General features: G+C 38.5%; 2 protein-coding genes across 4 annotated transcripts in view; both read left to right on the top strand.

The window, feature by feature from the left end:
- The first annotated feature begins 2270 nt into the window (after window positions 1-2270).
- Window positions 2271-10021, top strand: LOC105394482 (uridine phosphorylase 1). The gene is made up of 8 exons (XM_048631445.1): window positions 2271-2461; window positions 3390-3510; window positions 5180-5332; window positions 6186-6371; window positions 6842-6980; window positions 8352-8401; window positions 8990-9133; window positions 9654-10021. The coding sequence occupies exons 1-8, from the start codon at window positions 2370-2372 to the stop codon at window positions 9747-9749; spliced, it is 981 nt and encodes a 326-aa protein (XP_048487402.1). The 5' UTR covers window positions 2271-2369; the 3' UTR covers window positions 9750-10021.
- Window positions 10022-11032: 1011 nt separating this feature from the next.
- LOC105394483 (multiple C2 and transmembrane domain-containing protein) overlaps window positions 11033-27775 on the top strand; it is a 129292-nt gene continuing 112549 nt past the window's right edge. The window contains exon 1 of one of the 3 annotated variants that reach the window (XM_048631397.1): window positions 11033-11527. The gene's annotated coding sequence lies outside the window, so the exon portion shown is untranslated. The remainder of the gene's footprint in view (window positions 11528-27775) is intronic. The other 2 variants (XM_048631396.1, XM_048631398.1) reach the window with 2 other exon arrangements.

Raw genomic sequence — 27775 nt, 5'->3', positions numbered from 1 at the left:
TGTCATTTCTATTGCATGCTTTGAAACGCAGCTATTTTTATTTTAGTTGCATTACAGTTTCGTTCCTCGTTCATTCAATTTAATCATGGTATAACTTGGTAGAATGCAAATGTACTTATCCTAGATATTTACTCGCGTATAATTTTAATTCCGGTATAGTTATTCTCGTGTAACGTGATGTTTGGACGAATTCACCCTAAGTATCAAAGTCGGTTTTGTTTCGCTATAAGTATAGGATTGCTACATGTAAGTTAGCAGCGCCCGCTTTATTTTCAGGACTTAATAGTTCAGCTGTATAACTACAAAAACAACGTTTTGACATTTGCATATCTACTGTGATTTGAACATTACTTATAGGAGTATTATTAGTTTAGGTACACGCGACACTATTAAAAACGAATCATGTAGCAATATTTCAGCATCAGCGCATTCTAGAAATACGATCTGCGCAGGAATGTACCATAGGTACAATTAGTAGGCACTTCGGAATAATTAAAACAACAACAACAACATATAAATGCGAAAGTAACTGTGTCTGTCTGTCAGTTACTCTTTCACGCCAAAACTACTGAACGGATTTGAATGAAATTTGGTATACATGTCGCTGGCATCTGGTTTAATCTCCTTTTTATTGAACCACTAGCCCGTTCATTGGATGGCGCTATTCAGTTGTATGACTAAATGACAACTCGTCAAGTCGTTGATTGTAACGTTCGACGTCTTGACTGAACGTCATTCAACGAAGTCGTTGAATGGGATATAGGTAGTATAGCAACTTTGTAATGTCCGGTTAGGGTGAACATGACCAGACAAGAGTCAACAAAAAGACTATGTTACAAAGCTCTTATCTCACAAATTAACTAAACAATAACAATAAACGTACCTTCATATTCTTGTTCATAATTATCCAGTTTCGCCACAATTTTTTCTTTGAAACTATCCGCCTGCGGCGTAATAATAAGTAAATCCATGTTGTCAAACTATAACACAAATAAGTTCAAATAACGCACTTTAAAGCTAATTTATTTGCAAAAAACTAACAATATAGGTGCTTTTTGTGTCAGCTGTTATCTGTTAGACGCCATATTTGTTTTATTCACCACCTGATTTTAAGTCAGCTAACTAGTTGGCCGTTTTGTGACGCTTGTACAATCAACGTTCGGCTTAGTCATACAATTGAGTAGCGCCATACAATGAACGGGCTAGTGATTCAACCAAAAAGGAGATTCAACCAGATGCCTTCGACATACATACGGTCTAGATCCTGGGAAAGACTACTACTACTACTGGCTACTTTTTATCCCGGAATCCCCACGGGCGAAGCGAAGCTCGCGGGAACAGCTAGTTTATAATATTTGTTATTTGCAGCCAGATCCGAAAGGTATTTCAAAGTTAATCCATAGTTACAATAAAAAAATGCTTCTAAAGCTATGGCAATGACTTGGAACTCGATTAGGTATTTATTCGAATTATGCCTTCTAGAAACTAGACTTTTTATTTTTGGAAACTGGCAAAGATAAAGTTCTAAAGACTCTGAGCACTGTTTTCACCTTGGTAAGCCAAGAGCTGATAGCTCCAGCAGTGCACAATTTTATTATTTGCTCTTGATGATGATTATGGCATATCTTAATTAAGCTTAATTAGGATGTTCTGTCTCATTATCTTATTATTATTATAGGCCAACAATGGTTTCAATAATGTGTTTTAGAAAAGCTATTCCAAGATACTTACTCACTTACCAATAAATACCTAAGGTTAATAAGCGTTGTCTTTGATTGAGCTTTAGGTATACAAACTTGTAGCCAACATATACAGGTGTTGCAAAAAGGGCCTACTAAGCCGAAACCTACATGTGCAGCATGGTATATATGTAGGTATAGAAGCCTGCAACTGAAATCAGAATTTCAAAATTCGCGAAAAAAAAACATTCTCCATAGTAAAAAGTCACGTGAGCAACAAAGTTTCTACACATGTAGGTTTCGGCTTAGTATACCCCTTTTGCAACACCCTGTATATTGCTAAAGAATACGGGGACGGGGACCAACAACTGCTTTCTTTGAAGTTTCCCCATTCATTCTCCAATTGTAACAAAATGTTAAAATTTCGGTTCTGTAATAATGGTATCATATCAGCATCCTGTAGATATGAATGTATTATTAATACGGAGTCCTTCGCTAACGTATTACTATAGTAGGGAGTGTAATTATGTACTTACTTATACATATTGATGTATTGTATCTAACCGCTCTGTAGATAAACAATACTAATCATCAGTAGTGATCCATCCACCAATCCGTTTGGAAGGATAAAAGGATTATAATTAAGTATTTAGTAAAATTTTATTAAATTATAATATCACTCGGTGAATAATGACGTGCGATTGTGATTACATAGTGAAAGATTTCAGTGGGAAGTTTGAAGAACATTACGATAATTGTAGTACTAAAGGATGTGTTAAAACGTGAGTGTTTGAGGATATTTTAAGCCTAGCTGTTCCCGCGCGCTTCACTTCGCTTAAAAAGTTTTCCCGTAGGAATTCCGGGATAAAAAGTAGCCTTTGTTCTTTCCCAGGGTCTAGACCGTATGTATACCGAATTAAATATCTGATAGCCATCTAAGACAACATGAAATAGCAAGAATATGTTACCTAATGAATTTTAGGCAATAAAAGCTTCTCCACTTCTTCATAGAAAGTTTCTTACGTGATTTTTCACTACGGGGAGTTTTTTTTTACGAATTTCCAAAACTTGTAGAAGTAAATTTGTTAAGAATGACCCTTTAAGTCACCCCTTTTCGACTTAACTACCATACCACTTTTGCAATACCCTGTATAATGTATACGAACCGATTAGAGTGACTATATTTATTTATTTATTTGATACTCGTACTATATATAGTTAGTGGCGAAACAGCGGCTAGCAATTGAATTGACTTACTGCCGATGACTGGTAGTTATTTTCATACGATTTTGACATAGTATTACTAATGTACTTACTCCCTTGCGGGGTAGGCAGAGGTGCATTGCTGCACTCACTTTTCGCCAGTGTTATGTTAGTCCCAATGTAATAGGGGGCGGGCCTATTGCCATTTTACGGGCACATCCAAGACCCGAGAACGAATATCTGTGTTTAAACAAATACTTATCTGCCCCAGCCGGGAATCGAACCCGGGACCTTCGGCTCAGTAGTCAGGGTCACTAACCACTACGCCATTCGGTCGTCAAAATAGTATGAAAGTAACTAGTTACCAGTCATCGGTAGATAGAGTTATTGAAACTGGCAGTAAGTCAATTCAATTGCTAGCAGTTCATTGGTCGAGGATCGGCCGAGCATACTGTCTCGCCACTCTACTCGGTAGGCGTAACAAGGGTATGGATTCTCTCCTTGCAGTGCTGCAGACGGCACCCTGCTGCTGCGGAACCCCCACCTGTCCTTACTGCAGACAGACGTGCTGTACCACCTCGGGTTCGACTCCAGCCAGGACCTGCCCGGGATGTTCGGGGATGTCAAGGTAAATACACTCGCGGAAAATAAAAAAGTTTCACTTACAAAATGAAGAATTTTTAAAAATTACTAGCTGTTGCCCGCAATCTTCGCCTACGCTACCCTTCTTACCTTTTAAACCGTCCCGGGACCTCCAATATTTTTAAAGACCAATTCGGTATGTTAAGTAAAAATTTTTGATGCTAATTCCAAAACCGTTTCGAGATATTATCTTCTTAATAAGTGTCTCATTCTTAAAAATATAAAATATTCAAGGATTCCGATTATTTTATCAAAAATGAAAATATAATTTGTCCTTCAAGACGCTGCGCAAGGTTAAAGTTTCAACCAAAGAGAATGAAAATGTTCAATTGTTAAATGTCACTTCTGTCACTTCTGTCAATCTAAAGTGTAAATATTCACAGAGTTACGATCTTGATGACGTCAGCGGCTGCATGGTAGCGAATGACGTCATAAAATCGTCGAAGAGCCGATCTTTAATTATTTTTTATTAAATTAACGAGAGCAGTAAAATAAAAAAATATTCAAATTAGTGTCTCAAATTACGACATACTTCAATTTAAAATTATAAAAACAATCACCATAAAATTACTTAACATACCGAATTAGCGAAATCGCAGCTGTTCTCGAGTTATAGCATCAGGAAGGAAACCCAACTTATTTTTATATAGTAGATTACATTAATTGAGAATTTTATATCAAAATATGAATAATATAATATGTATGAATGGATAATTGGATATACAGCCCCATTTGCAAATGACTGGCTCAAATTCAAATATTATCTGAGAGGATGTCGTTATCTGCATTATATTAATATTCTGATAATGATTGACTTGTTTATTGTTTATGTTAAGTAATTTTATCAACAATAGAGATAATTATTGCGTGTAAAGGATATCCCAGGGCCATCCTAGATACGGTCTGATAGTTGATAAGGATCGTTTTTGCATGTCAAGGTAAATGCATATCAGACCGCGAGCAGCGACCGTCAGGATGAGATCAAAAGCTCCGGTTTCTATTCCCGGCCAGGTCCAAAAAAAAATACACTACATCACAACAAATAATAATACTAATAATTATTCACAGAATTAAAGCCCTCCGTCGCTGGAAATCCTATTCGCAAAATAATATGATATTCGCAAACATCACATTATAGAGCTTCCACTATGTTATTGTATTTTTGACGTTTCTTTATGTCTGGTAAGTTGGTTTTCCTTTGCAGTCATCAAATATGTAGGGGATTTCGAATGTCAAAAAACCAATAATATAATGGACAGAGTTTAGCAAAACATAATATTCGCATATCATGTATTCAATGCATTCAATGCGAAGCGGGACGGCGACAACTATTAAATCTGACAGATGTTTGACAGACGAGCGAGGCTAATGTGACGGTGGTGGTGGTACGGTAGCTGATACACTGCCGGGCAATGAAAAAGTTCCACTCACAAAATGTCAACTTCAAATGACCCCAATTTTTTCAAAGATTTAATTTAAAAGTGGAACAAAATATTACCCTTTTTAGTTGGTAATATCCTGATGCTCTGTTAAATGTACTTCAATGTTGCAGAAGTAGTAATTATGCTAGCCTTTTCCGTTTAGAAGTAATTTGGTACTTTTCTCAGTGGAACCTTTTCATTGCCCGTGAGTGTATTTCAAATCATCTATTCCAGTTCGTCTGCATGGGAGGCACCAAGCAGCGCATGCGGGACTTCGCCGAGCACATGCGCCAGGTCCTGCAGACGGGGCCCGATCAGCTGGTCAACCTCACCAAGAAGTCTCACAGATACGCTATGTACAAAGTTGGCCCTGTGCTGGCCGTTAGTGTGAGTATTGTTGAGGCACTTTGGGTGGGTTAGAAATTTAGAATAGAATAGAACTCTTTATTTTGCATTACGAAAATACAACTTATAAATAAAAAAGTACAAAAAGGCGGCCTTATTTATTTATTGTTTTATTCAGGTAATCACAGGCATATTACAGTAAATATAAATATAAAGCCTAATACATGTTTTAAATTGTATAGCCAATAATAGATTACCCAATTTATACAAACAAAAGATAGGTACTGAGCAAACAGAAATATTCTACTTAAGTAGTTCTAAAAACTTACAAAAAATATTAAAAACTTATTGCTTAATGCATTCTCTATATACCGGCTTCTTATACCTAGCTACTTCTAGCTAGGTGTGTATAACAGGGGGGTCACTCTATATGACGAAAAACAGAGTTTCGAAACGCTGCTGCGCAAGCCACGACTCTATCTCGTAGCATTAAACGTGCCGATTGCACGACAGCTCTCGTTCGTTTTTCATCAGAATAGTAACCCTCCAGGACTATCTCGGTCCTCTTGGAGGTGCGAGGTAAAGCGGCTCGAATGTGAAAAAATCACTCTACGCTAAATTCTCTCTTATAACCATCAGCCCATAACCTGGTGGACATAGGCCTCTCCCTAGGAGCGCCACAACACTCTGTCCTTGGCCTTCCACATCCAGGTACCGATCTCAATACTTTCAAAAATGCAACATGCGAAGATGGCCGCTGTTTGATACCTATACCTAAAAAAACGGTAGAGATTGTGATTGGTTGTACATGCAAAGGTCAACGTTCGATTTTCTCTGTCCTTACCGTGCGGCTTTTAGTTAAAAATTAACATGTCACTTATTTCCTTCCCCCCAGCACGGTATCGGCATCCCCTCCATGTCAATCCTGCTCCAAGAAGTCCTCAAGCTGCTCCACTACGCGCGCGCCCCTCGCCCCCTGGTGGTGCGTATCGGAACTAGCGGCGGGCTGGGTCTGCCGCCCGGAGCTGTGGTCGTGAGCTCCTGGGCCGCTAACGCTAGCGGGGAGAGGGTTTATGAGCTGGTGAGTGGACAGAGGACAATATTAGACATATTATTGAACACATCGTTATTTACTCACATGGGTAGCCATTATCCAGACATTGTAAAACAGGCCCCAAGGGCTGATTTTTCAATGGTCAGATAAGTGTTATCTGAAGAATTAAATTGTTGCTATCATTGTCTAATACAAACATTCATATGCGATAGCAACAATTTTATTCCTCTGATAACACTTATCTGACTATTGAAAATTCAGCCCTTAATGTGTCAAAATCGTATGAAAGTAACTAGGTACCAGTCATCGGTAGATAGAGTAAAGCTGCGTACAGAACTGCCCAACGAACGCCCAACGATGGATATTTATCATACATAATACAGGGCAGATTGCAGCAACGAAGGTCAACGAAACCCGTTCGTTGGCGTTCGTTTGGCCGGTATGTACGCAGCTTTCTTGAGAGTGGCAGTAACACTTGTTATCTAACTTGTTTCCAGCCGATCCTGGGCGTGGTGCGCAAGTTCCCCTCGCAGTTCGACACGCGAGTGAGTCAGGAGCTGGTGTCTATGGCGCGGGAGGAGGACCCCTTCCCGACAACCTTGGGGGGCACCATGGCCGCTGATGACTTCTATAGAGGTCAGTTAACGTTAACCGTCAAATTTAAGGTGAAATTTGTTAATTCCAAAGGTGACTACGTTGGCGCTCTTCTTTTTCCATAATGAGCCGTTTTCCTTAACAGCTGTCAGTTGAGTTTTTGGGTAAGCCGATAGATGTCGTGACAACATAGTGTACAGTACTGTCAAATATGGCACACACAGAGCAAAGAGGTTGAATGTTTTAAACTCAGAATAAAAACTCACTATTTTCAATAGTATCTCTAGTTTACAAGTCCAGAATGTTTATTTTCGAAGCGTCGTTTTGTTAGGGAACGCATGAGGGCAGATATATAATTTCTTCCGTTGAAATAGGATGTGAGCTGACATAAAATCTGTGTTCTGAGGGTTTGACAGTCTGGTGCAACTCAGACAGCGCCATCTTTTTCTCCAAAACTGTAAACTTTTTTTTTAACAACAGCTCATTTATTTTTGTGTAGTATCGTACCACGCTAGCGTATTGCCGCGTTAGCCTGTGATAATATGTTTTTCGGCGGACAGCGCACTTAACCACGAAGTACCGGCAACCATAGATAGATGGCAGTGTTACCGAAATTCAAAGATAATATTATTGGACCTCAAAAAATTGCTATACTATCATATTCTACATCGCGGCATTGAAGTTCAACAGTTATACAGGATGTTGAAAAAGTGGTATACTAATCCGAAAGAATTTGACTCAGGGGGTCATTCTAAACAACTGTGTTTGTTATGTATACGTCTAGACTAACCCCGACCTACCTACCGAACCAGAACCTCCGATCCTCTGAGTCACCCCAATTTTGGCTTAGTAGGTACGGTCAGGTGCAAAGAAACCTGACCCCCCTCTCATAGTAACAATGCTTCTGAGAGGGGTCAGGTATCTCTGCCCCTTACTGTACCTATACCACTTTTGGAACATTCTGTAGACATTGCCAACAAATGACTGCTGCATGAGCATCGTTCATACAAACTTCGCGATTCTAGATTGAAATCTCTAGACTTAGATAAATAAAACGCGTTTCCCCGTAGCGTAGCGTTTGAGATAACCTGACCGGTCGCTTTGAACTTTCTAAGTAGAAGCTTAGAGTAAGAGATAACAGCTAAAGACCTAAGTACTTACAACTTAACGCTTGAGCGTGAGCTGTAAGTACGCGACCCGCAAATTACTAGAAAACTTGTAAGTAGAAGCTTATCTTCCCTCTACGACTTTAGAAACTACCAAACTCGGTGTAACATTACCTACCTATGACCCAAAAAACAAATAAAAAATCGGTTCACCCGTTTTAGATATACACAACCACACAAACATACACAACAAACTTACAACACCCCTTTTTTCCTTCTGTGGTTAAAATCCAAATCAACTCCCCAGGCCAAGCCCGCCTAGACGGGCCGTTCTGCGACCACTCGGAACAGGACAAGATGGCGTACCTCCAGTCGCTCCGACACCAGGGCGTCAGGAACATAGAGATGGAGGCCACGGCCTTCGCCGCGCTGACGCGGGAGGCGGGAGTCAGGGCGGCTGACGTGTGCGTGACGTTTCTGGACAGACTGCACGGAGACCAGGTTAGTAAGAAATATAGATAATACGTGGGATATATGCATACAGCCATCCGACCCCAAACTAGGCAGAACCGGTACGTTAATAATATTAGTCTTGGGTGTTCATAATATGTATCTATGAGAGCACAATATCTCCAGGAGCTGACGTGTGTGACCTTCCTGGACAGACTGCTGGGGGATCAGGTTAGTGGTTGAAGAGAGAGAGAGAGAGAGAGAGAGAGAGAGATAGAGACTATTACAGCAAGGGCTCTAGTGGGACAATAAGGAACGAATGCGTGCTTTCTATCCACTACTAACCGTAGAAGTAATGATGCTAACCAACCGGGATCAGGTTAGTAAATAGTGTAAATGATATGCAGAACCTATAGCAACCGAAGGTTCGGGTTCGATTCCCGGCCGGGACAGATATAATTTGTCGGGTCTAGGGTGTTCATATAAGAGGATAAGATGGCGTACCTCCAGCTGCTGAGACACCAGGGCGTCAGGAACATAGAGATGGAGGCCACGGCCTTCGCCGCCCTGACTCGGGAGGCGGGAGTCAGGGCGGCTGACGTGTGCGTGACGTTCCTGGACAGACTGCTGGGAGATCAGGTTGGTGGAGATTGAAGAGATATGCTATTACAGAGTAGAAAACTTAAAACTTAAATAAATAACTCAGAAATTGTTGACTTCCGGATAATGCATTAAGTATGGGGTTCAATCCACTGGAAATGACCTCTTCTACAACCCATTACCCATTTAAAGGAATACATCGACTTAGCAATCAACCTGGTATAATTTGTATAACATATTTTTGTATCAATGTAGATAATATCAGCTGTCCGATACCTATTTTACAGGCTCGGCCTAGGTTGGGGATGGATGGCCGTGTGTCCGCATATATGATTCAGTATTAATTGAATTCATTTCAGTAGAAATTATGTAGTAGCTGATTTAATAAATACAACATGCCTGTTACTACACAATTTCTGGTTAGTGGCTACCTGTGATATAAAATACATAGTGTCACAGAGAGAGACAACAATATTTTATCACACAGGTTGGCTACCTGTGTGATAAAATATTGTAACTAACTAAATATTTTAAAAAGTAAGTATAATTTATGTTTCAGGTGACCGCGAGCAAGGAGACGCTGACTGCTTGGCAGAAGAGGCCCATGATCATAGTCGGCCGATACATCAGCCAATATTGTAAACAGAATCAATAATAAATACCTACATTAGTAAATAGTAGTAGCAAAATAATAGTGAAACAGGTCACAACAGGTGGGAGCTTATTATATACCTACTATACCGTGCAGTGGGTTGAAATGAACAAAGCCGATATTTTTAGTAGGTAAGTAGTTCAATTTAGGGGATATAATTATGAATTAATAAAATTACTTACTGCCTATAATATGTAGTTGCATGTAATAGTTAGCTCTTAGGGATATATTTTTATAATACTTATGCGAAAGTTAAGTTAATAGTGCTGAATAAAATGACATTCTATGTATAACAAAGTTTTTTGACAAAACTATCTACCTACTTATTGCCATTTTATAAGGCACGTCCAAGAAATTAGAATAAAAAATCATTTAAGGTATTTTGAAAACAAAGAATTTCACAAATATTAAAGAGGTTGATTGACATAATTTAAGCTGAATTAGGCACTTATGCCTATTTTATTTCAAATTTGACCAAGATATAGAGGTCACATAAAATCTTACATAAAAATACAACAAATACAATACGGAGGTAAACAATAAAGGCTGTGTTTAGTTTAGTAACTGTTAACTATCTGTGGCGCTACGCCAAAAAAGTCCCAAGCTCAGCAAATGCTGTATGTATGTATCTAAGTAACACCATACCTACATTTATAAATATATTATGTGTTTGTATTGGTTAACGACATTTTCTTTGGCTCGTTAAATTATAATTAATGTGGCCTTTTCCTTGGCAAGTCCCCTGATGGGTACCAATACCAATATTACCAATATAGGCATTGCCTGTATTTACTTAATAAAAGTGTAACTTTTTTAAGTATCTAATACCTATCAATTAAGTTTACGTTTTATTTCTCTGAATCTGAATACAATTATTGAAAAATATTCAAATTACGACCTAAACAACCCCGTTTCAATCTTCAATACCACTTTTGCCTAAATAAGGTTTACATACACACACACACACACGCACTCACGCCTTGTACTAATGTACTCCCTTGCGGGGTAGGCAGAGGTGCATTGCTGCACCCACTTTTCGCCAGAGTGTTATGTTAGTCCCAATGTAATAGGGGGCGGGCCTATTGCCATTTTACGGGCACATCCAAGACCCGAGAACAAATATCTGTGTTTAAACAAATATCTGCCCCAGCCGGGAATCGAACCCGGGACCATCGGCTCAGTAGTCAAGGTCACTAACCACTACGCCATTCGGTCGTAAGGTTTACATAATGAAACCAATATTGAAAATTGGGAAGCTTTCATAACGCTCAGTAATTTGTTTTAATAAAATGCAATAATTCAATACCTACAACACCGCACTATCAAACACCACCGTTTTCATTCATCGTACAATATTGACGCACACGTATAGAATACGGAAATCCCCCCAATAAACGGAAATTCGTTTTAATTCCTCTAATAATAGGGTTAAAAGTGGACCAGCGGGATGGAGTATTTCGTCGTCGCACGCAAAAACGATTTTCCCTCCAACGCCGGGCTACGTCAGTTCGTAGCCATCTTCGGACGAAGCAACACGCTACGCGCGACGCCATTTTGGAAATCCATTTCCACTAATTCTAATACAAAAACCCCGCCCGCACGCATAAAAACCCGGTGCTTTGTGTGGTTAAAACCTAGTGGCTAAATTGGAGTGTTCAATTTGTGTGTCAGTGTTTTTTCTGTGGTGACTTATCTCTGGAGGTGATTGTGAGATAATACACGATCTCGGACGACTTTCGTGGATTTTTCGTATAAAAAGGATGCGGAAAGAAATATGATTGGTAAGTGGTTTGTGCATATTATTAAGCTAATTACCTACCTATTTTTGAATCGCCTATACCTAAGTAAGTTCGTATGAATGATTGTAATGTAAAGTTAATGTGGGTTCCGTGATATTTCATTTCCTTTGAAGTTGTAAAGCTTATTAAAGTTGGCCTGCGTCTCATTTCTTTTCATGAAGTTGCGATTTTTTACTGTATTTTTTATGTACCTACCTACCTAGTTAGAACCTGAATTAAGCCGTTAGTTACTTTGAATTTGCCAGCTTTATTTCATGCATAAAATTATAATATTAATTTACATCTTCAAGCAATACAATATAAGCAGCATATTATGTCTACGATATGCAATTTATATTATAGATAGAGGGTAGTTGAAATAATTCAATATGGGGTTATTGACATTGGCCTTCATTGATTTGCTTGTCTGTCTGTCGTCTGTCGAGGAAGCCAAAAACTTTGAGCATCGTTTGGCAGCATGCCTTCTTCTGAAAGCTGCAAGTCCTGGTTTGTGATCTTGTTAATTTGGTAATGTACGGTCAGCTGCATAAGTCGCTAGTCACTTTAGTACCTTGTCAAACTGATTATTTATATTAAAACCGTCAATCTTTGAATAGACAGTTTGTGAGTTTGACAAGGTACAAAAGTGTACAGCTACTTATGCAGCTGACTGTACCTACAGGTAAGTCTAATACTTATGTAAAATACATGACATCCCCGTTTATTGCCCATGATGCCTGCGATTGTCCCTAAGAACTACGGTTAAAGAAAGTAACCGTGAGTGGTCACTGTTTAAAATATTAGCCAATTGCCCGTTTATTGCTATATTTATTCAAGAACATTTTAGTTAAGTACAGCTCGGCGATAAAGAATATTACTTAGTAGGTATTCCCTATTTTATAATTAAAATTTTTAAGCTATTGAAACTGTACCTTCTTATCACGAAGGTTACAAAACCCAATAATTCATGTCCATGAAATTTACAACGGCATGTGAACAATGACCGAGGTCTATAGAATGCTAATCCAATAAATTTGTAGTTTATGTGGATAGGATAGCCTCAATATTGCCGGCCTAGGACTGGGGCCTGCAAATCCTTTCAGAATAGCCCTGGAGAGCTATGAATAGCACTCCTGATTAGTCTAATTATACAGAGTGGTACCATTTTAAACAAGTTACGTAATTTAACGCATAAATTTGATTCAGCTTATTTTTAGCAAGGAAAAGTTTTGTAAATTTGATTTTTGAACTATTGGTATTTATTTACCGTATGAGTCTTAAATTTTAATTTGGTCCCTTTCGAATCGCTGCCAATGTCTGTCCACATTATTTACAGTTCTAATTAAAACACTAATAGAGAGCAGTGGTATAGCTCAGTCGGGTAAGCGCCCGCTTCTCACGCAAGAGATGCGGGTTCGAATCCCGGCGCTGACATGTACCAATGAGTTCTTTTAACTTAAGTATACCATCGCTACGGTGAAGGAAAACATCATGAGGAAACCTGCATACCTAGGTTTAGCACATCTAGATATGTGAACCCACCAACCCGCAGTGGACCAGCGTGGTGGGAAATGGTCCAAGCTTAGGAAGGCAGTTTAGACCTTGGGGGATATGCACAATGGTTCCACTCGAGAGAGCCAGGTGCAGGTACTTACACCCCCACAGAGAATAGAATAGAATAGAATACCACAAATAGGCCTCTTCCTGAACTCCGTAATGTACTCCTTCCACCCAGTTTCGGCTATCTGGCTGTCCACTGCTTGCATGGCTTTCATGATCCCCAGCAGTTATCTATATCTTCTCCAATATTTTTATATCCTTGGCAAAAAATAAAGCCAGCAAAGTTCAAACTTACCTTAGATTTTGCCTTGGATTTGATAATCTACTATACATTATACATTTTTCTGTATGAACGTCAATTTTTACAAACTACTCTCCGTTCGGATAAGGGGGGGCTCTTTCTGTCTTAGGAGAAGAACGGAGGCAAGGAACTCCTGAACCATCTTTTAAAAAAAAACCTAGATGTATATTATATTCATTCAGTACAAATGTTGGCCTCCATTCGGACTGGTTGAGTTTATAACAGTTCGTGCGAAGTTTTGGGCGAGATTAACATCGGTGAATAACAAATGAAGCGGCATGTTCTACAGGTATTTTCCTTGGGGCAGGGCACTAAGTATTATGATTTTATTTCCCTTCATGGTCAAGAAACCTCCCTTAGCTGTTCCACGCAGTCATATTTTGTTTAACTTAGAGATTCACCTTTTCTCACTTATATGTTCAGTACCTACCTACCAAAATACATTCCTATTCATAAACAATCTTAGTACTTACTTAATACTTAATCTTACATAAACTTTTAATTTCTAATAACAAAATTAAATGAACTTACTTACATTAAACAACTTACTTACTTAACATCTAAAGTGTGAAGCGACTGATGATTTTATTGATTTGTCAATGTAAGCTTATTATCTTTACACACATTTATGCTCGGAACCATAATTATATCACAATCGACCAAAGCCACAAAAGATTCACGTAAATCATTCCCCCAAATTTACCCGTAAAAAGACCCGCATTTTATAAACCAGGTTAATTCACCGACGCTGCGTCGTAAAACATTTGCGTCGTTTCGACGTGACCAATTCTGACAGCTGGATGCGATATACGACGTGGGACACGTCACTTTTTGAGTGGACATTAAAGTGTTAAGTGGTCATAGTGAGGTAGTGTTTGTACTCAGGGGCGTATTTACCCTAGGGCTAAGAGGGCTACAGCCCGGGGCGGCAGGCGGCGAAGGGCGGCCCAGGGGCGGCCGGTAGGCCGCCCTTGGGCTTTAGGTTGGAGGATTAAAAAAGTATATAAAATATTTTAAGACGTACGCCTAGAACGGTACTGAGCCATCTTTTCACATGTTGATTTCATGTCTTAATTGTTCTTTTCTGAACCGGTGGAATAGTCTATTTTTTTTCCGCCTCGGTATTTTTTAAGGAATTCTAAAGATTTTTGTTTTATGCCTCACTCAGTCGCCCTGTACAAATTTATTTCTGAACGTTCTAAAATGTACTCGTCTATCCAGAGAGATCTTTTTTTTTGTTCGGAAGATATCATTATCTATGCAAATCTATCACCACAATGTTCTTATACATTTTTGTAAGTCGGTAGGTAGACTTCTTCTTTCGTGTCAGTGAACATACGAATTTTTTAATTTGTCCAGACCAAAAAGAAGCAAGTTTGATAGCATTCTGATTGGCCTGGAGTACCTAAGTCTTCCCGAGTGCAGGTGGAAGGGCACAGGGGACAGGAGAGTAAATGCTCCATAGTCAGGGGGGCGGTACCACAGTCGCATAGGTTGGTACCAACGGTGTAGCCCCACTAGCAAAAATTGTCCTTGTAGCAGCCTAGCTCTGCTCGCAACCAGGAGCAAGTTTTTCCTCAAGAGGTAGGAAAGGATCCTGGGGCTGTTTTTCCTCCCAGAGCCTTAGCCTTGCGTTTTGTGGGTTTTCATCCGTTAAGAAGACCTCAATATTTAGAAACGCTTTGCGGCTCTTAAGGCGGGAAGGTACGGCAGTAGGTATGTGAGTAAAGTGGATATCTGGAGTAGCATTCTTGTTTGGCTTTCTCAACAGAACATGCCACTTTTCGCCGTATGCTAGGGGGTGCTAAGTATCCTAGCCAGAGAGTAGACTTTGTAGAGCGTTGTCGGTTTGAGGCATCCCGTTACTATACGAACTGTGTCGTTAAGAGCAAAATCTACTTCTCTAGCATGCGCGGATCTTGCCCATATCATCATCATCAGCCAATAATCATCCACTGCTGGACATATGCCTCTCCCAAGGAGCGCCACAACACTCGGTCCTCGGCCTTCCTCATCCAACCACTACAGGCTACCCGCCTAAGGTCGTCAGTCCAGCAGGCAAGAGGGCGTCCCACGCTGCGTTTGCCTATCCGTGGTCTCCACTCGAGAACTCGTCTACCCCAACGGTTATCGGTTTTTCGGTAGATATGACCAGCCAATTGCCACTTCAGCTTGCATATTTTGACAGCTATGTCTGTAACCTTAGTCCTCTGACGGCGGATAACCTTATTTCTGATACGATCCATCAGAGAAACCCCAAGCATAGCTCTCTCCATAGCACGCTGAGTGACTTTAAATCGGTGGACCAGTCCTACCGTCAGTGTCCACGTCTCTGCACCATACGTCATCACTGACAGGACGCTCTGGCAACTTTTGTCTTCAAGCTCTGAGGAATGCGAATCTTGCCCATATGGGGCAGGAAAATTCAGCAGAGTGCTAGGCTACTTGTTCGTAGAACTTGCGGAGAGGCGCCCCAGCTGGTAGACGTAAGCCGTCGCAGAAGGTTGTTTCGGGAGCTGACTTTCTTCTTGGTGTTTAGGCAGTGGGTTTTGTACGTGAGGGATCTATCCAGGGTCACTCCGAGGTATTTTGGTTACGAGCAGTGCTGGATTTTTTAAGTATGCCGGCTGGTCTTTGTCCTTTTCTCTACCGGTGGAATAGACTATTTTTTTCCGCCTCCGTATTTTTATGAAGGAAATCTAAAAAGAAAAATTGCCTCACTCAATCGCCCTGCACAAGTTTATTTCTAAACATTCTAAAAAGGAAATAAATAATAAATAAAAAAAATAAAGTAAATTTTTCTGGATAGTCGAGTACAATCCAGAAAAATCATTTTTTTTTGTTCGGAAGATATCATTATCTATGCAAATCAGTCACCACAATGTTCTTATACATAATTATGTCGGTCGGTAGGTAATCTAAACTGACTGCTCTTTTTGTTATCTTTCATTCCTTGGTGGGGCGGAAAACTACAGGAGCCCAGGGCACGCAATCTTTAAATACGCCCCTGTTTGTACTGTATGTAAGTAGGTATATACAAGGCATTTTTATCGTCAGTGGTAGTGAAGTTTTATCTTAACTGCCTTGTCTATACAGGGTGATTCTTTCGTAGGTGCATATCCGGAAGTATGAAAAACGAAACGATGCTTCCCCATACAAAAATTGGTTGTTTACGTGACACTGTGTATGGGGAGTAGATATTTTTTTCGAGAATATACTTCATACTTCCTCTGTTACTACTCACCCTGTATTATAAAATCCTTAGGCCATCATCTGACCGAGTTCTGATTTAGGCATAATATTTGTTCCCTTGAATCCCAACCTCAAATGGTTGCAGATCAGCGATCAGAAATAGATTAAAGTTGCATTAGCATTTTATTTTAAATAGAAATCCGATTAGGGTTAAAGTGTATTTAGGTCATAATATTATTATTAATGCTTAATAAATAGCAAATCCATCCATCCAACTGAGTAAAATTACTATACCTACATAATTATAATAGTCACAAGCATCGGTGTGACAGGCATTAAGGAGCAAAGGATTAGGAAAGAGGGCATGGACTAGCAAAGTTAGATACTTACTGAATGATTCCAAAAAATCTTTCCATCTGAAAATAAGAAAATATTTTGGGTTCCTCCACCATTCTATAATAATTTATTTCACCAAAACCTGTCAAGAGCAGTTACCTACGGCTACGGCATTACGGATATCCCTGTTTTACAGCCGCCCTGACAAAAGTTACCACATAAAATTTACCATTAAATTGAACGATCACTCGAGACAATTTCCGAGCGACACTAATTATGCCCTTAGGGACGTTTATTGCGCCCGTCCGTCCGTCACTCGAAGCCTTAGATTAACAATGTACGAACTAGATGGAGTGTCAGTGCAATATAAACGTCTCGACAATGAAATTAAAACGCCACTATCTATTCTATCTATTCTCTGTGGGGGTGTAAGTACTTGCACATGGCTCTCTCGAATGGAACCTTTGTGCATATCCTCAAGGTCTAAACTGCCTTCCTAAGCTTGGACCATTTCCCCACCACGCTGGTCCACTGCGGGTTGGTGGGTTCACATATCTAGAATATCTAAATCTAGATATGCAGGTTTCCTTGCGATGTTTTCCTTCACCGCAAGAGCGATGGTATACATTGTACTTAAGTTAAAAGAACTCATTGGTACACATCACTGCCGGGATTCGAACCCGCATCTCTGGCGTGAGAAGCGGGTGCTTACCCGACGGATCTACCACCACTAATACCACTTCTAACACCAAGCTCTTATTTTGAATTAGTTAGGTTAGGTTTTTTTGTTTTGTTTTTTTTTAATTTATTCAATTGTACAATAGTAGTTATTAGGTTGTACTTAAAACGGTATGACAATAAACAAAATTCGGACAGTTTGTTGCTTTGGTTTTGTCTGTACCATCTTGTTGGTATATTGTTAGTCTATGCTCAGGACGTGGTACGGTGTACGTGTATTGTATATTGTATATTGGCTATGTATTGTGTTGTGTTTTGTGTTGGTATTGGTGATCGCCCGCATAGCTTCGATAATTGGCTCGACCCTCCGACCCAACATAACAATAATAATGAATGTATACATATAGATACGCACACCGTAGATACAACGTATATACACACTGTGTAAAAAGTATCGGGATTACTTACATCAATATACCAAAACATTTTTATTATACATTCAAATTTATTTTATCACCTTCAAAGTATGGTACTTCAGAAACGATACACATACACCAACGAATTATCCAATCATCATAACATTTTTTAAATGCTGTTTTCAAAGTTGTGTTTAGCACTCGCGGCGATTTTTCCTTATTGTCCTCTATCGATTAGAGTAGTTCGATAGTTGGATAGGTCTTGTCTTGTGGTCCTGTACTTGGACAGTCATAGTAGCGGCATTGTACAGACATCTCAACACCTCGATATAGCGTCAGTCGTTTGGCATCTCTGCAACGATTCCAAAACTGCCCAGGTCTCGATGGAGCCAAAGACTTTTTTATAGTCCATAAAAAAAATGTACTTACTTACCAATTGTACAATGTGAATTTCGTTCAGTGACTTCTGTTTATAACCGAAGCATGGTAAATATGTAAGTTACATCTTAGTAGTTCTACGAAACAGCTATAATGAACTCAAAGTTAAATTTTGACTCTTATGACTAAAGGCACAAAGTTCAAATACTGTATCTTCTATCAAGTCTGTCCATATTATTATTATGTAGCTTTGTCTCTTGGCACTAAAACGTGCCTTGTATATGAAATTCAGCCTAGAAATAGGTCAAAAGTTGTTAAGAGGTAACTAGGAATATTCCTGAACAGTATAGTTTAATTCAGTATACATAGAGTGGCTGAAAAGCTGAAAACCTCACGTTTATAATACATTTCCGAATCTATTTAAACCAAAGGTCGTCTTTTAAAAATATTTTAACGAGCTTGTCACCTTTTGTTATCATTCCTTTTGCAAAGCCAAGCCTCTTGGGAAAGAAACCTTCGTTATTTTCTAGTATTTTTATTAAAAGACTTTATTTATATGTAGGCTACGAATAATTATTAGTGATGGGCCGAATGTGGTTTGAACCGAAGTTCGGCTTCGGCCGAACATTCGGTATTTTTTTTTGCTTTTGTAATTTACAGGGAAGTGTACCCAAAATATTGAACAACATCATAAATAGTCGCTGAAATCTTAATACAACTGTTCTATAAATTTTAATTTGTCAAGAGGGAAGTATATACCTTCGCGATCCTAGCGGAATAGGTATGTAGGAAAACATTGGCTATCACTTGGGCACTTATGCCTCAAGATTAATGCAGTTCGCTAGTGACAACAGGTACTTTTCTTTCTTGGTGAAATTTTAATTTCAGGAAAAAACTTTTTTTTCAAGTAAATATAAGAAAATATACTTAGTGGATTTCGTATCGCTTCAGCGTGATATTATATAGGTCAGTAAGTTCCGTTTTTTTAATGCATTGCTTTTTCAATACCACTAGTATACAACTCCACATATCGTACGAAATTCCAGACTCACAAAAATTACGTTATTTGCTATAGATTCAAACTTGTATGTACCTGTTGAGGTATCTATAGAAAAAAGAAAAATATAAACCTAGTACTTGTGTCGTTAACATTCAAAAAAATCATGGAGATTGGATAATATTTAGTAGGTAGTAGAAAAACATTTTCTCTTTTTTTCTGGGCGAGCCAGTGCTATACCTCCCTCTTAATTACGTAAGTATTTAACTTTACCATGAAACACTTGTTTTTTTCACTATTTCAAAGCGTTTCAAACAGTGGCCATGCATTACAGGTAGACACACCCGCAAACAAAAACGTTGCTGTCAAAATACCACAATGTATTTCCTACGAAATTGTAGAAATAGATGTGCCGAATGTTCGGCATTTTTAACCGAAGTTCGTTTAAACCTGCCGAAGTTCGGTTGAACCGAATGTTTACCGAATTTCGGCCCATCTCTAATAATTATGTAAAGATAAAATATAAAATACTCTTTATTGCACACAAACAGAAACAGTTTTACAAACATAGAAAATAAATAGTACAATCGGCGGCCTTATTACTAAAAGTAATCTCTTCCAGTCAACCACATAGACAGGAAATAGACAATAAGAAAATGGGTAACGTGTGAAAACAAGAGATATTTATAAACTGTATATTATAAACGATATGTAAATAAGTATGTACGTACCTAGGTAGGTACTGTTGTGTTGTTGTCTTAAGGTACCCCGGTGGTGCAGAGGGCCTTCACGAGAGTGCGCCACGCCATCCTGTCCTCAGCAATCGCTCTGGCCTCCGTCCAGCTCAGGCCTTGCGAAGGTACTAGGTACCAAAAATCATGGTGTTTGATTTTTAGAAACTAAAAGTATTGTATTAAAATCTATAGACGTAGGTACATTATTGGTACCTACCTCCATATTGTATGTTATATGTATCATCATCATAATCAGCCAATAATCATCCAATGCTGGACATAGGCCTCTCCCAAGGTCGTCAGTCCAGTCCAGCCCACTGCCACTTCAGCTTGCATATTTTGACAGCTATGTTGGTAACCTTAGACATGTCGCAGGCATCTGGTTTAATCTCGTTTTTGATTGAACCACTAGCCCGTTCATTGGATGGCGCTATTCAGTTGTATGACTAAAGGACAACTCGTCAAGTCGTTGATTGTAACGTTTGACGTTTTGGCTGAACGTCATTCAGCGAAGTCGTTGAATGGGATATAGTATAGCTACTTTGTAATGTCTGGTTAGGGTGAACATGACCAGACAAGAGTCAACAAAAAGACTATGTTACAAAGCTCTTATCTCACAAATTAACTAAACAATAACAATATTGTTGTTCATAATTATCCAGTTTCGCCACAATTTTTTCTTTGAAACTATCCGCCCGCGTCGTAATAATAGGTAAATCCATGTTGTCACACTATTTTAACACAAATAACGCACTTTAAAGCTAATTTATTTGCAAAAAACTAACAATATAGGTGCTTTTTGTGTCAGCTGTTAGCTGTTAGACGCCATATTTGTTTTATTCACCACATGCCTGATTTTAAGTCAGCTAACTAGTTGGACGTTTTGAGACGTTTGTACAATCAACGTTCGGCTTAGTCATACAATTGAGTAGCGTTATCCAATGAACGGGCTAGTGGTTCAATCAAAAAGGAGATTCAACCAGATGCCTTCGACAGACATATCCTCATTTCTATATATTATGTATACTGTGTAAATACTCGACTCGAAGTACAAGAGTGTAGGTTTAGGTTCACGTTAATTAGACCATTTGTTTGTCCAGCCGTCACGCTAGTTTAGTTTCGCTTCGTTGCGTTCGGGAATTGAGGTCAAGAAAACTCTATACAGAACTTGCTGTTTCCGCGAACTTCGCTTCGCCTTAAAAAGTTTTCTCATGGGAATTCCGGGATAAAAATGAGCCTATGTTCTTTCTAAGGGTCTAGACCATATATATATACCAAATTTCATTCAAATCCGTTCAGTAGTTACATATGGTCCAGACCCTGAGAACAACATAGGCTACTTTTTATCCCGGAATTCCCACGGGAAAACTTTTTAAGGCGAAGCGAAGCTCGCGGGAACAGCTAGTACTGTATGAGGTATTAAATTATTATGTGTTTCAATGTTTCAAATGTTTCAATGTAGAAAATTTAATAGGACCTAAATGCGTTTTTTGAAATGACCTAATTATTTTAAAAAGTTCAAGTACTTTAAATGGTAATGAAGGAAAATCCCGTAAATTTTGCAGAAGGCTGGGTAAATTTATTATACTCACTTTAATTCAAAAATGTGAGTACCAAAGGATTAAGGAAATAGGTAGGTATATGGTTTTAAACAAATACTTAAGCAGTTTTCCTTTAAATGACCTTTGTAAGAGTAAAAATTCAGCTATTTTTGATTTTTTATAAACTAGTATTCTTCTTAACGTACCTGTGATAAACACTAGGGCTGCCTTAGGGTATGTCACCGTATTGAAAGTATTAGCCACTCCGGTAGTAGGAATGGACATTTTGGGAAGAGGATATTCTGAAACTAAAGGCATCTAAGTAGTAATAAAACATCCAAATTTGAATAATTTCGAATTTTGCGAGCTCCGGCTGACTTCGCTGACAACTCCGAAAAGTTTCCCATTTGTTTGACACAGTTCAGATGTTTTAATTCGCATTTACAGCCGCCGAAACGCTAAATTGCTAGCCAAATAACAGTATGAAATTTCAGACGGTTTCCGCAGTGCTTATAAGTTGTGGAAAGTTTAACCATCAGTGTAGAAACTTGGTCATACTTCTCGCGGATAGATTTCCAATTTATATGTGAGATAACTTTCCCATCTGTGGGGAAAATAGCGACAGAAGTAGATCAAGGGGTAACGTGTACGCTTCCCAAAAAATATAGATATTCAAATCAAACATGTAAAAATGTTTTCTTTGGACTTTCTATTCTATTCTCTGTGGGAGTACCTGCAACTGGTCTCTCGAATGGAACCTTTGTGCACATCCAACGTCTAAGCTGCTTTCCTCAGCTTTAACCATTGAAACATCTGCGGGTTGATGGGTTCACATTTAATTTTCTTGGCGTGCGAAATCTAGATGTTAGGTTCCTTCACTTGTTATTTTAATTCCAAATAGCTCATTAGTACCTACATGACAGCGGCAGCGCTGGGATTCGAACTTGCATATCTGGGTTGAGAAGAGGGCGCTTACCCGACTGAGCTACCACCTGTTCTATCGTTTTAAACCTGCATATTGGATAAAATAACTGGTATGAATAATAATAATACAATCATTAGCTGTGTCTGACTTATGAAGTCATAGCTAGCACACGTCTACCTACTATATAACTAACTCAGACTCCAACACTTGAATTCTCTTTCAAGAAATCTTTGCTAACAAACTTCTGAAAACTTTTTGTTCAAAAATGTGAGTTGGTGTATGGGTATGGAGTACACTCATGATTTACAAAGCAGAACACATATGAATAAAATTGTGTACGGTTTTATAAATGTTAATAAATGATGCAGTTAATAAATAAAAATATGTATTTGTATATTTATAACTACCTCGTTTAATTTAATTCATCATCATCATCAAGGCATCACAATATCCCCAAAAAACATAAACAGTAACACAACGCAGCTAATTACTGAGAGGTTTTTACAATCAAACGTAACGACATTGAATTCTATAAAACTTTTGAAGGTACAGAAGCAATATCGAGACAGAGAAAGGGATATAGAAGAGCGAGCGAGATACAGAATGCGTAGTAAAAAGTAAAGTAACATAAAGGTAATAAGGTTAATGCTCACTCGGGGCCCGGGACGACAACGTGAGAAAAAGCTGGTGAACGGGGGTTTATTAACTATTTTTCCTTCTATCACTATCTCTTTTGCATCTGGCATGCTTATGTCGTAGGTATTACCTATTGCAATGTCTTAGAAATACATCAAAACGGTTTTGTAAGCCGCACGAGTTGAGAACGATTGTATTTATGAACAACATTAATTTGTCCTAACTCCTACGACTAACTTTGTAATACATAGGTATATAATAATGGTTCCACCTGTACTATATCGTAGCAGAAGCAATACCTAAGATGTAGTAGGTACTTAGTTTACAATTTACGTTAATGCTCAGCATTGCAGATAATTTCCTCCCATCTGCACATTAGATTATAAAGTAATTAACGTGCCTAATTTAACAGTAGCTGCGTAGTTTAGTCTTCACGACCCATTACGTCCCCACTGCTGGGGCACGGGTCTCCTTCCAATGAAGGAAGGGTTGTAGGCCTAGTCCACCACGCTGGCCTAGTGCGGGTTGGTGGACCCCAACACCAGCAAGCTTGTGCTGAGAGAGTTGTCGTGTAAGTGGACAACCCGACTGTCAGATGTTTTCAAGCCGCCCGAAGTAGTTTAGTAAATTTTATTATTATTATAGATATTTTCCAATTGGATAGAACGCATTTCCCAAGAACAATTATGGCGTGATGTAAAAACAGCGGGAGTGAAAAAATACATTAAAATATACTCAAGATATCTTGTTACTTTGATGGAAATGGAGGAATTATGTTTTATAGAAACTTTAAGGGTCTGCAATAGGGAATCGAGGGTTGGCATTGTCATAGAATTATATAGTAAATGATGCTCTACAGCCTTGAAAAAAATCACACAGGTAGCCGAAGAGTCTAGCTAGGTGCTGAATCATTCGAATTTAAGTAAATGCTTATGGATAACTGTAAATTAATTTCGAAAAACCAGTAAATCACACTCCCGTATTGTAACAACTGTGTCGTAATTATAAAGAATTTTCATATGATTCTTATCAAATTATAAAGATAAATGCTTGGACTAGGCGCTAAATACCTTGTTTTTAAATAAACACACACCTATTTTGTGTAAATTAATAACAAACTTGGGCAATTTTTTTCCCTCAAATCTTCATACAAATATCTATGGCGGCTTTCTGTGTTATAAAATCATAAACACAAGCGACGTTTGACTCAGTCGGCCGCTGGCCTCCAAAGAAGGGTCACGTCGGTTTAGGCAGCACTGACAGCTCGCGATCTTTTCGTGTACAGATACAAAATCACTGCACATTGGTTGTCATTGCACTTTTTCAACTTTTATGACAAAAACATAATTTGATTTGAAATTGAGGAAGAATAATTCTTACACTATATTCATATTTATATACATTAAATTAAATTAGATAGTGGGCAATGTTCTCGCGTGACATTACAGTCTCGTAAAGGTCCGATGAGGAGCAGGAATATAGCGAATTGATCTAAGTGATGACAATACGTAGGAACATTAGGTTAGGATTCATCAAAAACACAGTCTCATGGTACTGGTTGAGGAATGGTCTCGTGAGGATCTGATGAGGGCAGTAACAAGGTGGTGACTGAATTTTATTTCAAAGATGTTAATAGCTAAAAGCATCGAGTTTGGGCTATTAAGTATGTTTTTCAGAGAGACAGAAAGATATTTTAGGTTTCCTCTGGATTAGTTAGGTTTACTGGGTTTACTAAATTCATTCGTAACGTAAAATTGATAATGACGGAATTTCTTCTATAGACAGTAGTTACTAAAAAAACCAACGATAGATGGCGTAATTTGCAGAAGTACCTATCTAGTCACCCTGTCACGGGGTGACTTCGGTTGGTAACTCAGAAAAAATACTATATGTTATTGCATCAATAATATAAAAATCAAGAAAATATTCAAAGTTTCCATCCTCGCACACAAATCACAAAATCATGCCCTGTTCTAGGAGCAGGGTCTACCCTAGTGCATTTTCATGACCACTTTTCGGTTCTACCTTTTTTGACCCAATATTTATTTGCCTAATCTCGTATTGCATAGTAACGTTTGGTCAAAGTCTCGTTTCGCCGAAAATCGTATGGCATAAATCTCGATTAGTAAAAAGTTATTTCGCATTATCTTGTTTAGCCTAATAATGGTATGGCCAAATCTTGAATAGCCTAATAATAGGTTTATACAAAGTAATAATATTTGTTTGGCTTTAACTTTGACGGAGCGTCTGTCTATAGCGCAAACTGGTGCCTTGTATTGTTTCCGCTGTTTGGAAAACGCTCCGCTCCGCTTCGCTGCGCTCCGCTTTGGTTTTGATGAACATGTGCACCTAACACGCTACTCCTCGCTTTGCTCGTCGTCGCACCTATCTTTAGGTTTCGATCTCATGGGGTTTGTAATAATTATTGTATGTGTATTATAAATGTATGTTGTATTGCTCGTTAACTTTCGATTTTTTAATCATTTAATATCGTGATTTTCGGGATGTATGAGAAAAAATACCACAATTTGTACATTTACTACATACTTAATATATTATTTATTAAGATAACATTAGGAGAAACAAGATTATACATAGGTATAGACGAACATACATTTGAGCAAACGAAACTTAGGTGTTTAAAGATTGTGCCCAAAGAGTTTTAGACGAAACGAGCCTTATGCCACATAATTCTTGGCAAAGTGATGGTTCGGCCAAAAAAGTTTAGACCATACGAGTTATGCGAAATGAGTTTTGGTCAATAAAGATTATGCGAGATGAGGGGAACCGCCACTTTTCACTTGTGTCCCACCGGTTTCGGTGCTCAGCGGAATAGCACCATTAACCATTATTATTCTGAGATATCATCACTTCTTATTCTGAGTTACCCAACATAAAAACACGCCATCTATTGAAATCATTTTTTAATTAGGATTTGTCTATGGTGTGGTCCCCAAATTTAAGGGTAAAAGCGAAATAATTATATTTTAACCTTTTTTTATACCTATTATATTAAAAGACCAATTCAACGATACCCTACCTACACCATCAAAATAACCGGAAAAAATATCAGCCCCAATTTACTTGTATGGGAGAGGGAGTACCCCAATATTTTTTTGGGGTACTCCCCATATCTATGCGAAATATCAGCTTGATATCTTTACCCGTTTCTGAGAAAAAGGGCGGTGACAGACAGTCAGTCAGACAGACGGACAACAAAGAGATCTTATAACGGTTCCTTTTTTCCTTTTGAGGTACGAAACCCTAAAAATAAGAAAAAATATTATTCTGCTACCAAAAAATATACTTACAAACATACAATCGAAAAATATTACCCTCCTCCTTCGGCAGTCGGGTAAAAACAAGTGAGACAGGGGGTCATTCTGGACTTTTGTTCTACGAGTTTTAAAAATTAACAAAAAAAAAAACCTTTTTCATAGAAACTTTGATGACACGTGACTTTTTACCATGGAAAACGAATATTTTTTTTCGCGAATTTGCAAAACTCGTAGAACAAAAGTTGTTCAGAATGACCCCTTGAGTTGAATCATCCCCTTTCGGCTTAGTATCTACACTTTAATACCTGTAGTTACCTTTCTACAAGTAAGTAAATACTACATTTGTTTAGAAAGCTAATCGGGTTCCGAGTATGGAGAAAAGTGGCACCCCTATTAATTTCTACTCTTTCCTGGTGCTTACCAGTGTAATTAAAAATTATACTTACCCTCAAATCACTACTTGAAAATAATTGTCAATAAAGTTGGCGAGTAAAAGTTTATGACCCACTGTGCAAACTTACATGTGTGCGTGTCACTGCATGTGCTGTGTGAAGAGCATTGAAAACCCAAATTTGGCGGGGCACGTCACCCTGTACGGGCCCTTAATGAGAAATACACATTAATTATAAACTTTGTATAAAATATCAAGTAACCACACGTGTGTGTGTACGTAGTTACATTACGTAAGGGTAGAAATTATCACAATACACTAACAAAAGGATCATACAGCAGATACCGGGTGTATTATATACTCAGATAACATATATTATATAACTTTGTTGTGTGTCGGTATAGACGGCTTTTTATTGGACCGCTCACTAACCGCTTTGTGTTGATAATTATATGTAACAATTTAATGAACTTTGACCAGCTGTACATTATGTTTAAGTATAGACATACATACATATATGCTCATGACTGTAATCCCCGAAGGGGTAGTCAGAGGTGTGACTCGCAAGCGAGTCACCCGCTTTTCGCTGTACATTTGTACTCACGTGATAGGTCGCGAGCCGCATCGCCGTTTATGAATGAGTACAGAGTGTACTGTCAATCACTGCGGAAGAATTAAATCGATCATACGAAAATTATTCGCAGCAGACAAAGCTGTCGATCAAAAATAGTAACAAAAATGTTTTTTTTTCGATGCTACGAAATTCGTAGCAATACGCTACGAGCTAGTGCTACGAGCTACGAAGAGCTACGAGTTTCGTAGTAATAATTATTATATAAAATTTTCTTAGGCCATTTTGGTAATATTTTCTTGATTGGAAATGATAAC

This window comes from Plutella xylostella, chromosome 28 (genome assembly GCF_932276165.1).
Source record: "Plutella xylostella chromosome 28, ilPluXylo3.1, whole genome shotgun sequence".
Lineage (NCBI taxonomy): Eukaryota > Metazoa > Arthropoda > Insecta > Lepidoptera > Plutellidae > Plutella > Plutella xylostella.
Note: the sequence above shows the minus strand (reverse complement) of the source record. Positions and strands in the feature narration are given on the sequence as shown.